Source organism: Acomys minous (genome assembly GCF_964271855.1).
Source record: "Acomys minous genome assembly, chromosome: 6".
Classification (NCBI taxonomy): domain Eukaryota; kingdom Metazoa; phylum Chordata; class Mammalia; order Rodentia; family Muridae; genus Acomys; species Acomys minous.
In genome coordinates this window covers 7,629,026-7,643,734 of record NC_140487.1, presented here as the reverse complement: position 1 = coordinate 7,643,734, position 14,709 = coordinate 7,629,026, and the positions used below count along the sequence as shown (strand labels likewise).

Here is a 14,709-nt window from a genome sequence, read left to right as displayed (position 1 = left end):
GAAAGGTCAAGGCGAGGGAAAGGCAGGAGACGCCTTTGCCTAACCTGCGTGGCGGGGCGTGCGTGCGGCTCTCGCTCTCTTCCCTGCTTATTTATCGACCGCGCGGGCAAAGCTGCGCGCGCGGAGCTCCGGGGGAGATGCGGGACCACCCACCGGCGGGGAAGCAGCTAGCAGCCCTCTCGCGCCCCCGCGCCGCCGAGCGCCTCCTGCCTCCGCGCCCGGACGCCAGCCCGCTCCCGCCTCGGCCCCGGCCCCACGCCGCCACCGCCCGCCCCGCAGCCCGGCAGCCCCGCAGTCCCGGCTCCCCGCAGCCCCGCAGCGCTCCGACCCCAGGGACACCGGCCGCGCAGTAAGTTGGCAGGAGCGAGTGGCCTGGGCGGCTCGCCTCCCCCGCACCTTTTTGAACTTGTTGCTGTTGGCTCTGCCTGCCTGCGCCTGGCTTTTGGGGAAGGTGACAAGGAGGAGGGAGGCACGGAGGGTGGGGGAAGGGGACGGAGAGCTCGCCAGAGCTTTATTTATGCTCCCGGGGAGCCTGGGATCTGGCTGCTCGCGAGCCGTTGGCTCTCCCTTTCCTTTTCCGGGTGCAAGGCGACGGCAAAGTCTCTATGCAACTCAGCCCCGGCGCGCACTTTGCCAGGTATGTACCGCGGGCGAGGCGCATTCTGCGCGGAGGCAGATGCTGCTGCCGCCACGGCGGCGGCGGCTGCCAGCTCCCGGGCTCTGTAACTGTCACATTGCACCTGAGCTGAACTTGAACAGAGAGTGAAGGGGCCCATCTGGCGAACGCTCTTGGTTGGCACACAGGGTGTCTGCCGACGTTGGGGGAGAGCGAGGCTCTAGACCGACGCCCCCCGCCGCGAGCCCTGCACTTCACCTCCATCTCTGCAAGCGCAGCAGGACCAGAGGCGGCCAGCGGACTCCAAGGGACGCGGGACAGCAGCTGTGACCGCATCTCTGGAGCTACAACAACAGGTCGTCTTTTTTCGAGACGCCTTTGGCGGGAAGGACTACTTCAAGCAAGAAGGGAAGGTGAAAAGGTTCTTTCTTTTCAGAGACTGCCGCTGGGTGACTTTCTCTCTTTCCTCTCTCCTGCACTATATACTGACCCCAAATCAACCAGACTGTATTAGGGGAGAAGTGAAGACACCTGTTTGAAGAAGCGGTTGTTTCTGAAGTCACCTGTGTGCTTACATTGTGCCAGGAGGTACCCTGGTTCAATTGTTGGCAGAGATTTGTTTAAGCTCTGTGGAGAGAGATTTTTAGGTCACTGTATTTTTTAATCTTAGTATTCCAAAGACTTGTCTGTGAGGGAGATCTGGCCTTCTGAGAACTGTGACTTCACCTGTGCCACCTTGGAATAACCGCGTTCCTGTGAACAGTGTTCCCGAGTGTTTTGTTTGACGTGAAGAAGTGGGGCATTGCGTTACTTTCGTTGTGTCACTTTGGGTGACCCTGATCATTCTTGTGACCTACCCTTCCCGACAACATGGCGGCCGGGGTCGCAGCATGGCTGCCCTTTGCCAGGGCAGCCGCCATTGGGTGGATGCCTGTTGCCTCGGGGCCTATGCCAGCTCCCCCAAGGCAGGAGAGGAAAAGGACTCAGGATGCCCTGATTGTGCTGAACGTGAGTGGCACCCGTTTCCAGACATGGCAGGACACCCTGGAACGCTACCCAGACACTTTACTGGGAAGTTCTGAGAGAGACTTTTTTTACCACCCAGAGACCCAACAGTATTTCTTTGACCGTGACCCAGACATCTTTCGCCACATCCTCAATTTCTACCGCACGGGGAAGCTTCACTATCCTCGCCACGAGTGTATCTCGGCTTATGATGAAGAATTGGCCTTCTTCGGCCTCATCCCAGAAATTATTGGCGATTGCTGTTATGAGGAGTACAAGGACCGCAGGCGGGAGAATGCAGAGCGCCTACAGGATGATGCTGACACTGACAACACAGGGGAGAGTGCACTGCCCACCATGACCGCCAGGCAGAGGGTCTGGCGGGCCTTTGAGAATCCCCACACCAGCACCATGGCTCTGGTGTTCTACTATGTGACTGGGTTTTTCATTGCGGTCTCTGTCATAGCCAATGTGGTGGAAACAGTTCCATGCGGGTCCAGCCCAGGCCACATAAAGGAACTGCCTTGCGGTGAACGGTATGCGGTGGCCTTCTTCTGCTTGGATACCGCCTGTGTCATGATCTTCACTGTTGAGTACTTGCTTCGCCTGGCCGCTGCACCTAGTCGTTACCGTTTTGTGCGAAGTGTCATGAGCATCATCGATGTGGTGGCCATCCTGCCCTATTACATTGGGCTGGTGATGACAGACAATGAGGATGTCAGTGGAGCGTTTGTCACACTCCGAGTCTTCCGAGTCTTCAGGATCTTTAAGTTCTCCCGCCACTCTCAAGGCCTGCGTATCCTGGGGTACACTCTGAAGAGCTGTGCATCAGAACTGGGCTTCTTGCTCTTTTCCCTCACGATGGCTATCATCATTTTCGCGACGGTTATGTTCTACGCAGAGAAGGGCTCTTCAGCAAGCAAGTTCACCAGCATCCCTGCAGCCTTCTGGTACACCATCGTCACCATGACAACGCTGGGGTAGGTGCCATTGTAGCAAATGGGATGGGGATTGCACATGGACGGGTTGGTTATGAATCTCTTAAGTCTTCCGATACTTTAGGGTAACTACATTTTTCTCTTAATGAACTTATGAAAGCACTATTTAAAGATTTGGAAAAAATTTTGATCTGTGAAATGGGTATGGCGAAAAAGATTCAAAGTACCAGGGAGTTTCTGGCAAATATTAAGTATTGATACTAGAAAGTGACAAGTATAGAATTAATAGAGTAATTAGGAGGTGTGGATGGTGTGTGTTTTCAACCTAAGAACCCTGTCTTATTTTACAGCATAATAAAATGGTATATATGTTTTTCAAAGTATTTTCTAATATCTCAGTATGTTATCATGTTTATTTTCATTATGAGTAATTATGTGATATTTAGGCTATCAGACCAGAAACTGGTCAGCAATAGAAAATGTAATATTTGAAAGTCTAGGTTTGCCTAGACTTTGTCATGCCTACACTTTTCAGAAGCTATGGATCCCAAATAGACAGAGAAGGCAGAGCAGTGTCTGTGAGATTAATGCCAATCACAGGCCAGCTGCAAGGTAGAATTTTGTGTTTCAAATTTCTTCTAGAATTCCTTCCTTCATCATCTTCTTTGAGGGCACGGAGTTTTACAAACAGAATATATTCTGAACTCATGTTTTCTGAACTGGTCTTTTAAGGAAAGAATTGAGATTCCCTTAGGTCATATACAGAAGATTGTGTGGAGTGATTACGAGTGTTAATCAAACTGCAGAAAAGTAGCAGCACTTGCCACAGGAGAGAAGCTACTAAGTTAAACTGGGAAGAGTTGGCTGCTTATTCTGAGTTCTTAGATAATCCTTGCAGAGGTGTCACTGCTACCTTTCTTGCCTTGGTAATCACCGTAAGAAGGATTTGGTAATGGCTAGAAGAAGAAAAAAGTTATTCCCAAGGCTGTGTTTTCACTTTTGTCTTTCCGGCTCATTTAATTGGCTTACTTAAATGACATTGTGGTTAAAGTCAACTTAATTTTATTGGACATATTGTACTTAGCAGAATTTCTCATGTTATATGGCCAACTAGTGGAGTATGCGTTTATGGGAGGAATTTTTGGCTGAGTTAATGAAGAGACTGGCTGAAGTAAAGTACAGTATTTTGGATTTTGATTAAGTCTCACATATCTTTGAGGATGTAATTAAGCTTTTACAAAATGAACGAATGGAACCTGCATCCTTTTGCTTTTATTTCCCTTTATCCCATTGGTTGCTTTGTGGCAGACAGGAGAGGATGCCGCTGAGCATTACAAGTGCCTGCCCTTTCTCAAAGGAGTTTGTTTGTTTGTTTGTTTGTTTTTTGTCTTGTCTTTGTGCTGTGCTGAGCCAGGAAAGGACAATCAGGTAGTGGGAATTGCTGTCATGATTTCACCTTTGAACCTTACTAAAGAAGACCTATGTTAAGAGGAAAACAAAGGAGGGATTGCTAAAAGGCAGTGCACTTTAACAAATTGGTGGTGTGCAGGTTTTCTGTAAGGTCACAGGCAGCCATTCGCGTTGCTTATTGTCTAGAAGACTGAGTGTAGGAATCCTTACAAAGAATGGGGACAAGATGCTAATTTTAAGGAGCTGAAATTTCCATTCTAGACTTGAGAAGTAAATGTTAGCATTTATTTCTGGGGACGACTTGCAATTCTTGTTCTAGCTTGAAATGCATGCTTACTTTCTGGAAAACTGGGCCTATGTTACTATCGATGATGAGATTTATTATATAAATTAGATGCTCACGAGAATTCTCTTGTGAATGATTTAAGAAGCTAAGTTGAATATATCTGAGCAGAAACTAAGCAACCTATTTCACCTGTTTGTCCTGTAGGTAAGCAGATAGGATCAGTTAAAGACATTCTACAGCTTGGAGCAGAGTGGACGGTTGATATTTAAGACTTTATGTTTCACTGAAGTTGAAAATTTTGTTTTTTAAAAGATTAAGCTAGTTAATAACTCAGGTGGGGCAATAATACTCAGGCTTTTAGTATCAAAACAAGAATATGTGCTTTGTACAGTACACAACCTTCTCTTAGGGTAATATCCGCAGTTCCTTATCTAAACGTGTTTGTAGTATTTTAATTGCTTGGCCAAATAGGTTCTTAAATGCCTTGTCTCTTTTATGTCTTGTTTTTAGTAGCCTTGTGGCTCTGTTATTTAAGAATGGAAGAGTTGTAACACACCATCCCTGACTTTTATCTTTCTTGCTTCAACTTGAGAGGGTTAAATGTAAACTTTCCAGAAAGTATGCTGTAGTTTTGGTAGTTGTCAAGCTATGTCTGATACATGTTCAAGAATTTTATTTTAGGCTTTCTAAGTTCTCGTTCTGTGGCTATTATTTTTAATGATGCTAATATTTATTAATTGATGATATTAGATGCGAAATTGATATCCCACATGATATTGTCAGATGTAACACTGGATACAAATACTATGTTCACAGGGGGGGAAAGTAGCCAACTACTACTTGTGAGGTCATTGTAGACTGTATTCAGTTTGTTTTTGTGTTTGAAGAACTCAGTGTATATATCTTGGGACTACTGTATTTATATAATCTTTTATTTTTGCTTCTTAAATATCAGCTTTATCATAGATCATAACATGACAATGCTTATATGAAAGTACCTAATCTTCCAGTAAAATGAATATCCTTTTAACGACATTCATCTTGTATTAGTAAAAGCAGAAAATATTGAAAAATATCAATAAAAGAATATCAAAGTAATCCTTTTTTTTATGTTTAGAGTAAGTGATGTGTGTATTGGTTGTTTCAGCTCATCCCTCTTTTTTGAGCGTATATATTGACTGACACAGGACCAGGGGACTACCTCCCTGCCCATCCTCTGCATTCCCTGTCCTGTTGATTTGAACCGTCTGAGCCCAGAAAGACCCCATAGTTCCTCTATGGTTACGGCTTGGGAGATCATATCCGGTTGACACATTTTACTGAGAAGGACGTACTTTCATTACGCCAAATACAGGAATTTTCTGAGCACTCTGTAGTAACAATAAGAAGTTGCTTTGTGAAACTGATGTGCTGAAGTTGAGTCGCAGCTTAAAACACCATGACTCGCTCGTCGCTTGTGGGACACTGAGGACCTGGAGAATTCATGTTGTCACATAAGGTCGCATCAGTGTTCTCAGTCATGTCTTCCCGCCACAGTGCTCATAATTCGAAGCTCAAAAGGTTCAGAAATATTATTTTTGTGATCCATTCCACTTCTCTAGCCATAAAACCGAGTTGTCTACATCGAAGTTTTTATATGAGAATAAAAGCATCTGTGTGGTTTTTCTGTAAAGCTCAGGCTTACTTTATATACATATATATATATTCAAGACAGGGTTTCTGTGGGTAGCCGTGGCTGTTCTTGAGTTGTAGACCAGGATACCCTCAAACTTAAGAGACCCACCTGCCTAGTCCCCTGAGTGCTGTGATTACAGGCATGAAGCACTGCGTCCAGCTCAAATGCTGTGATTTTTAACTACATGAATATTATTCTGATTTCTGAGCAAATTTGAAAAAAAAAACACTGATATGCTCACTGGAAGAAAAACTAATGTAGAATTACAGCTTTGGCATCTATTTCTATAGCCTGAAAAAAAAAAACCTCTACCCCCATTGTATTTCAATTTTAATACTTTTAGCAAATTGCACTTTTTGTTTGTTTTCTGAGACAAGGTCTCACGTCAACCAGGATGGCTTGAAATCTGCCTTGTAGCTGAACCCCTGTGTAGTCTTGAACTCCACACTGACCTCCTGCACACCCCAGACTTTGAGACCCTAGGCATGTGCCATCATATCCAACGTGTAAGCTTTGCTTTTGAGAAAAAGAATGAGTGAGAGTCCAGAAGTTAGTCTAGTAGTAAGGAGCACGCTTTGCAAAAGAAAATCCTGCATTTTTGTTTCAGTATCAGATTTTAAAAAAGAAAAAAAAAACAGGAAAAACAAAGTAATATAATTTTATTGCAAAATTTCTAACAGTGAATCATTTTTTTCCTTAGAAAGACATAATTTGAGACAAATTTATTACACATATATGATCATAGCTACTAAATAGGACACTTTTAGGAACATGTATTATTGAAAAGAAGATTGTGACTGTATCTTTTCTCCTTTCTTCCCTTTTTTGTCTTTCTTCCTTTCCTTCTCTCTCTCTCTCTCTCTCTCTCTCTCTCTCTCTCTTTCATTTTTTTCTTGAGATAGGGTCTCACTATCTATCTCTGAGTGACCTGGAACTCCCTATATAGACCATGCTGGCCTCAAAGGCAGAGATCTACTTTTGAATAGCATATTCCCACTAACTCTCACTATGTAGGTTACATAGGTTTGGGAAATGCTTGGGGAGGGCCGGATTTGAAAATTACTTATTCACAAACTATCATATTCCCTTCTTTACTTTTTATACACAAATACTGCTATTATGTCAATCTGAAAATCTTTAAAGTTGAGAGACACACAAACTTAACTCCCTGTTTAAGAACAATACTCCGGATAGCACTTGTTTTTATTTCAGCATACTTTAGCATTTATATAAAGTTCTTTATAGGGAATTATTGCATTGTTGTAATGGACTTTTAAAGAAATATAGAGAAATAAGATATGCATTTGCTTTTCCATGTCAAAGATAATTCTTAAATTGTTTTGCTATATTTTATACTTTAATTTGAATTAGAAATAATATTTGATTACATTTTAAAATTATATATTTTAGCATCCAACTGAGGCTTCAGTTTTTACTTGATTTCCAGATAGAGGTATGCCAGAAAAAAATGTGTGTGTTTGAAAGGGACACTGACTTTTTAAATGCTTATTTTATTTTTAGAGTAAATCACTTATTTCTGTGATTTCCTCTCTATTCCCCTCCGCCCACTCTCTCTCTCTTTCTCTCTCTCTCTCTCTCTCTCTCTCTCTCTCTCTCTCTCTCTCTCTCGTGTGTGTGTGTGTGTGTGTGTGTGTGTGTGTGTGTGTGTGTGTGTGTGTGTGTGTATGTGTCTGTGTGCATGTATGCATGAGTGTGGGCCTGCAGGTGGAGGTTGGTACCAGGCATATTCCTTTATGGCCCTTCGTGTTGTTTTTTGAGACAGTGTCTCTCTGAAAGTGTGGCTTGCTGATTCAGCTCTGCTCCCTGTGTCAGTGAGTTCCTGGAATCTCTTTACCTGCCCCAGCACTGCAATTATAAATGCTTCTACATGAGGCTGCTCTACCTGATGCTGAGGCTTCAAGCTGGCGGTGCTCGCATGACAAGCCTTTGTCTTCCCTCCAGCCCTCCTATTTGTTTTCAGATGAACATATGAAGCTCAAATCCCCTTTCCTTTGGATTGTTCCTTTTACTGTAGCCCAGGCAGGCCTCTGAATCAGTAGGTAGCTGAAGATGACCTTGAACTCCTGATTCTTTTGTCTCTCCCTCCCAAGTGCTGGGATTAGAGACTTGTGCCTCCATATGTGGCTTTGAAATTAAAATTTATTACCTGGTTGCTGAATTCACAGAGAAAGAAAGATGTGTTTTTATTGAAAGTCTGCCATTTTATACATGAGAATTTTGTAGATTGCACTTAATTCACACAATGCAATTGTAGCAGTAGTTTTTTAAAGGTCAGTTTTCCCTTCTTAATACTGAAAAATCCAAACATATCTAGAAATGTGTTGTAATAATTATCTAGGGTTGTTTTTTAATTTATTATTATTATTTTTCTTTTTTATATTTACATTTATATTATTACATGTAAATCCAAAAACTACATACAGCAAGAAGAAGCAGGAAACAATCAGGAATTATATAAATGTTACATTCATAGTGTTTTGGCTATTTGTATTTGGCAACCTTGAAGGAAACATCTTTCTTATCTTGACATGTCTAAAATTCTGAATGTAAGTCAATATCTATCATAGCTCATCTCTATCAAATTAAAACATCTATCTAGACCTAAACACATGGGGTTGTTTTTAATGCTACAAAGAAGAGAACAGATAAGTAAGTAGTCTATTTATTTCATTAAGACAGTTCATCCTCCCACGTCTTGCTATGAACCCTTGACTGCCTGTTCACGTCTGTACCATCACTGTTGGTCTTCGTATACTTGACTGTAGTCTCTGCCCTTTATTTATTCAGCCCTGGGGTGGATCATGAAAACACCCAATCACTATCACAAGGCTGCACAATCTACTCCAGGGAACTTTTAGGCCACTTGGAGAAAACTAATTAATGGTACCTGGTCTGATGCAAATGAAAATCAAGCTGTTATGTTGCCTAAATTCCCTTAAAAGAGTTCGCTTGTGAATTCCTGAAAACGTACACTTTAAGTTCTCTTTCATGGAAAGAATAAGAACAGTGAAGAGAACATTTACCGTGAAGTATTATTTTTCTGTCAGAGCTATAATAATTCATCTCTCCCCCCTCATTCTACATATGTCTTATATTGTCTCATGAATCTCTCTCTCTCTCTCTCTCTCTCTCTCTCTCTCTCTCTCTCTCTCTCTCTCTCTCTCTCTCTCTCTCTCTCTCTCTGCCCAGGCTGTCCATCTATGCAGAAATTAGTTCAACATAGACTATAGGAGCATTTCTGGAGGTTACGTAAAAGCCAGCATTCCTCAGGAAATTGTGAAACCAGTTCCCATCTGCCCACAGGAGTCATTTTCCTTACTTTTGGCAGAAGGGACACATGGTTACCTATGGCCCCTATTAGTATATCAGGACCCATGCTGGCCTCCAGGCTCTCTCAGTTTCACAGGTACTTGCTGTACACTTCAAAGGCCACAAAGCCATCCTAGCCTTTCTGGCCTCCTCCTGTCCCCTAAACTCCCTGGGGCTCAAGGCTTCGCTGCTCTCCCCACCTGTTCATCCTTCCTAAAGCCTGGCTGCTCTCACCATTCTCTCTTCACGTGTAGTTCCTCTCGCTAGCTCTCGCTGTGCTCTGTTCTCTGTATCTTGCTCCCTCACTGTATCTACCATGCTTTCCCATTTTCCTGCTTCTTTACCTGCCCACGTTCAACTTACTTATTTTTTTGTCTGCTCTGGATTCTTAGAGATGCCGTTGGCTTTGTTTTCTCTCTCTCTCTCTCTCTCTCTCTCTCTCTCTCTCTCTCTCTCTCTCTCTCTGTCTCTCTCTGTTCTCTCTTTCTCTATGTCTGTCTGTCTGTCTGTCTGTCTGTCTGTCTGTCTGTCTCTCTCTCTCTCTCTCTCTCTCTCTCTCTCTCTCTCTCTCTCACACACACACACACACACACACACACACACACACACACACCTATAATAAAAGCCTTCCCTAATAATGGAGCCATCAGATTAGCAATCTCTTTACCCCTCACATGCGTAGATGTGTATATGTATATCTGTGTATAGATGAAGGAAGGGCTGATAGAGAGAGAAGAGGGAAGGAGAGAAGGAGAAGGAGCGTGGGGAGAGAAGGAAGGAGGCATTGTTTCCCCGCCTGCATCAGAAGCTAGATTTGGTGGGACATTGTCTGACACCGTAGCACTGAAATGAATGGCAGGAGTGGAGAGCCGTGCCTTCGTTTTTCTGCACACATGCAGGGTTCTTGGATTTAGCAGAGTCCGTCTGGGTGTCTTCCCTTTAGTTTCCCCTTCTGAGAACCAGCCTGTCCACTGACGTTCATTAAACCTCAGCCTCCCAAGCCTGCAGCGTCTCCATTTGCAGTTACACTTGAACTTAGTAAGGGCCATTTCCTATGCATCTTCTGGTGTTACTTCTTTCTTTCCTAACTAGATTCAATGGCTTTTGAGATGTGAGTGTATACTGAGTGAGGAGCAATTCTTCTCCATCACTGCTCAAGCACAGAAAGGGATCTGTGCTAATCTGTTGCTGATTGAAGAATGAGATGATACACACACCCCACAGAGAGATACTTAAACATGGAGCAGGTCTCAACAGGCAAAAATAGACCAATCAGAGTCAATCCTGTGCTTTGTTTAATGTCAAAATGACTTACATTTATTGTTTGAGATTTTTGTCTTCAAATGTACCAAAATCCACTTTTTATTCTTTCTCTCTCTTGCCCCCTCTCTCCCTCTCTCTGCCTACCTCTTTTCTTCTTCTTCTTCTTCTTCTTCTTCTTCTTCTTCTTCTTCTTCTTCTTCTTCTTCTTCTTCTTCTTCTTCTTCTTCTTCCTCCTCCTCCTCCTCCTCCTCCTCCTCCTCCTCCTCTTCCTCCCCTTTTTATTTTTACTGTGAAATACTATGAAATGTCTCCAGTTTATTAACGATCACTATTTCTTTTGCAGAGATCCAAATTAGTAGTTATCTTTGGCTATTTCCTTAATTTGCTTCCTCTGCTGAAGACTGGGCAAATTGCAGATGCCCCTGGGGAACAGAAGGGGACACATTCTATAAGTCAATCAGGAACTTACTAACTTTTCTTTTAAGCATAGTTCAAATTTAAATATGAACAGTTGAAGGAACCCTTGGCCAGAAGGTTAGCCTGATGACTCTTTGTCACTACAAGATTTTTTATCTCTTAGCTGTTAGCACAAGCTGGCAAGAATTATTTTTTTAAATTTTATTTGGTTCTGCTGATTTGCATAAAAGTAGGAAACTGCTGCCTGCAAATGATGTACAGTAGAAATGCAGTTGCTATCAAAAAGGTCCAGAGTTCTTCTGGCTTGGTCAAAATGCCTGTGTATTAAAAAGAAATTCACTTTCTAAAGGTTTAGATAAATTTTAAAATGATGCCTGAGGACACACAATTGTGTGGGTATGGAGTGGATGCTGGATCTGTGGAAAGACGGGACAGAAGAATGTGATCAAAATACAATGTATAAAATTCTCAAGGAATTAATACAGAATGTTTTCAAGACTTAAAAAGTACTTCACAGTTGTAAATGAGAATACAGATGCACATGTTCATTTAGTTCAATCAGCTTGCCTTGGAAAATTTGACAAATCTGTTATGTAAAGAAATTCTGAATCACATGGAATGTGGGGGGGGGAGTGGGGAATGAGTTACCAGAAGTTAATAATGACAAAAAATAACATTGACAGAGTAGGATGGAAGCTGAGATAATGTCAGATCAGTGGGAAGGCTTTGTTCTAAAACTGAGAATTATCTCCAGCCCCCCTCCCCTGTAAAAGGCTCTACGTCACTTATGCTCCCTTTGGGGAGTACCAGTCACATTGCTTTTGGACATTTGAAGTAATAACAGTAGCATATAATCTCAGGAAATTGAAATGTGGCCTGCAGAGTTTTACTTAATTTAAAGTGTCTGTTGAACCCTTATTACAAATCATTGGCTGTAACTGTGAGGTTTTTCTCCCCCCCCCCCTCGTATGTATGTATGTATGCGTTGGACCCTCATGCCCAACTTGGGAAGGGGGTCGCCGTGAGAGACCACATGAGGCACAATGCACTGATGCAAAAGCAAAGGTTTATTGCTGACGCGCCAGGGTCCCTCAGCACTCGAGAGGCTAAGGACCCCCAGTGACTGTTACAGGCTAGTTTTAAAGGCTAAAATTGCAAAGCAGGTGGGGCTGCTTATCAAGTTAGACCATATGGACACTAGGACATCTGGTGTTGGGAGACCTCTTGTGGGGACTTGGGTGTGGGTCCCTAGGGCGGTTGCTGGAAACCGTATGGGACCTCTGATATTTGGGAGCTCGCATGTAGCTATTCTGGTAACTAGGGTGGAACTCCTGAGGCTAGCAGTAACGAGAACTGGGAGAAGCCTCTGGGTAGGCAGGGCAAACAAGTGTCTTACATTTTATAATTTTACAGTTTCTCATATGTATGTATGTATGTATGTATGTATGTATGTATGTATGTATGTATTCAAGCACTTTACAGCCCGATCCCTGCCCCCTCTCTCCTCACCCCAAGTCCTACCCTCATGCACCCTCCTGTGCTCCCCTTTCTCCTTCTCAGAGAAGGGGAGGCCCCAGATTTATCTCCACCCTTGCTCTGAACAATGACAGGGAGACCTTCTAATATAAGCTGAGGGCACAATAGCTGGGCAGATACTCAACTCTTCTAACCTGACAATACTGGCCTGGCCTATGTCCATCACTTGGCCTCTTACCTGCCGCTGCCCCAACCTGGAAGTTGGGAAGTCTCACCTTAATTCTCCAACTCAGCAATTGCTCATTCAGCACAGCTCTTCCTTTAACACATCAGAAGCTGATGAAGAACAGTGTTTACAAAACAGGAAGGCATAAGGTGCTTCATAATAGTGACAATACCCAAGTCCATCCTGTTCTCAGCTTTGCACTGGAGCAGAAATCAGCATTTGAATAGTACAAGGGGAATCTTTACAAAATGCAGGAAAGCATCCCTCCATCACTTGGCAAGTGCCTATGGCAGTAAACTACACCCAGCTTCCAAATGCTAAGAGGTATGCAGAGCTACACTTGTGAGAGAGACAGAAATAGACACATAGATGCACACTCGAACAACAATTTGTGGTGGGTTCCGTGAAAGAAATGAATTGAGTTGAGACATTTGCTCTTTTGGAGAGAACTAGATAAGGTCCTTTCGGGGGGAGGAGCGCATTTGAGATGAAGAGCAGTGCAAGGGGATGGATTGAAAGTGCAGCAGTCAGAGTGATGCTTTAAAGGGAGGCGGAAATGAAGTGGAGGTTAGGAACACCCCTTATCCACAATGCTTCAGACTAGAAGGATGTCTGACTTTTGCAGGTTTTGAAATTTTGCAGATGCATAATGAGCTATCTTAGGTATGCAACCCAGGTCTAAACGCAGAATTTATTTCCATTGTATATGCATTTTATGCACAGAGCCTGAATATCATTCCATACAGTAGTTTTAGCTCACTTGTGTTTTTACCGGGATGTGCTACCTGAGGGTTAGATGTAGTGCTTTCCGTTTAAGACATCACAGTAACACAAAAAAGAAGTACACATTTGATGGCGTTTTGACTTTAAGTTCCAGTCTGGGAATGCAGAACCTGCACAGAGCTCTCAGGGTGAGGAGTCTGGTTTGTTGTAAGTGGAGCAAATGGAGTGCAGGGCTCAGGAGCAAATGGGTTGTGAAAAGTGAGTGGGAGGAGATGATACAGGACATTGGAGACCATTGTGAAGACTTCTGGCTCCTACCAGCTACAGCTGCTAGATTTGGCACTTGTAAAAAACATTGCGAAGTAGCAAAAGAAACAAGGGAGGGGAGCAATACCTCCTTCTTCTGTGTACCTCTGCGGAGCTTCCCTCTATAGGGTTCCGTCTGAATATGCCACTCTGCAGCTGTCCCCGCTGAGAGCTGGACCTTCTACATGGAGCCCTCTAACCCTGCGTCGTCTTCAAAGGATTGCGCTTTATGTTCGCACATGTCATTCCACGTATAATTTTGGGTTGTAGGTTTAACCTTTCTAAGTCGAAAGGCTTTTGTGGTTGTAACATATGCCTTTGGCGGACTGATTTTCCTAGTTCGCTGTACAGTTTTACAAAGAGTCTGTATTAGTCAGGTGCTGATCGCGGCGTTGATGTTCGCGTACCGGGGAGGGATGCCAACAGTATAGTGGTTCATATGACGATGAGCGATAGCAGATGAATCTAAGACAATATGAGTGGAAATACATGAGAATGGGAGACGCGTGGGGGGGGGGGCGTGGGAGGGGGCATGGCAGGGGGTGTGGCATTCCTGCTCTAAAAATGGACACAACTCCTGCAATAGGTTGAACAAGTTTAAAGCTATTCTAAAATTGACTTCTTTAACGATGTGCAAATTCCAGTTCTTAGATTTGTTATATTTTCCTCAGTTCAAAATTATAACCAGTTATTTACAGGATTGTTTAAAATTGGAGTAACTTAAGTAAAATTAAGTTGCTCCTACCTGAGAAAGAGATTACTTAAAATGAGAAGCTGAATTCCACATTTTAGATTAAAGGAAAGAGAGTTGGTGTTCAGTCTCTATGGGACTTTTTCAGAGATGACAGAATAATTTGGAAACGTTGAATGCAGATTTGAAGATTAGCAGCTGTCTATTCTAATATTAGTGCTTAGGAATATCACACTGATCTTGAATTCTATTTAAAGGATTTCCAATACTTTTTATCACTTTGCAGTGGGTATATATATCCTTTCTAGGTGTTTTGTTACTTTTGTGAACTTGGATGAGAAAATGGC

At 43.1% G+C, this 14,709-nt stretch overlaps 1 protein-coding gene across 1 annotated transcript in view; it reads left to right on the top strand.

Annotated features, from left to right (window-relative positions):
• Positions 1–517: 517 nt before the first annotated feature.
• Positions 518–14,709, top strand: part of KCND2 (potassium voltage-gated channel subfamily D member 2) — a 488,749-nt gene continuing 474,557 nt past the window's right edge. The window contains exon 1 of the mRNA XM_084785408.1: positions 518–2,601. Within this exon, the coding sequence (XP_084641534.1) occupies positions 1,487–2,601 (1,115 nt within the window). The 5' untranslated portion in view covers positions 518–1,486. The remainder of the gene's footprint in view (positions 2,602–14,709) is intronic.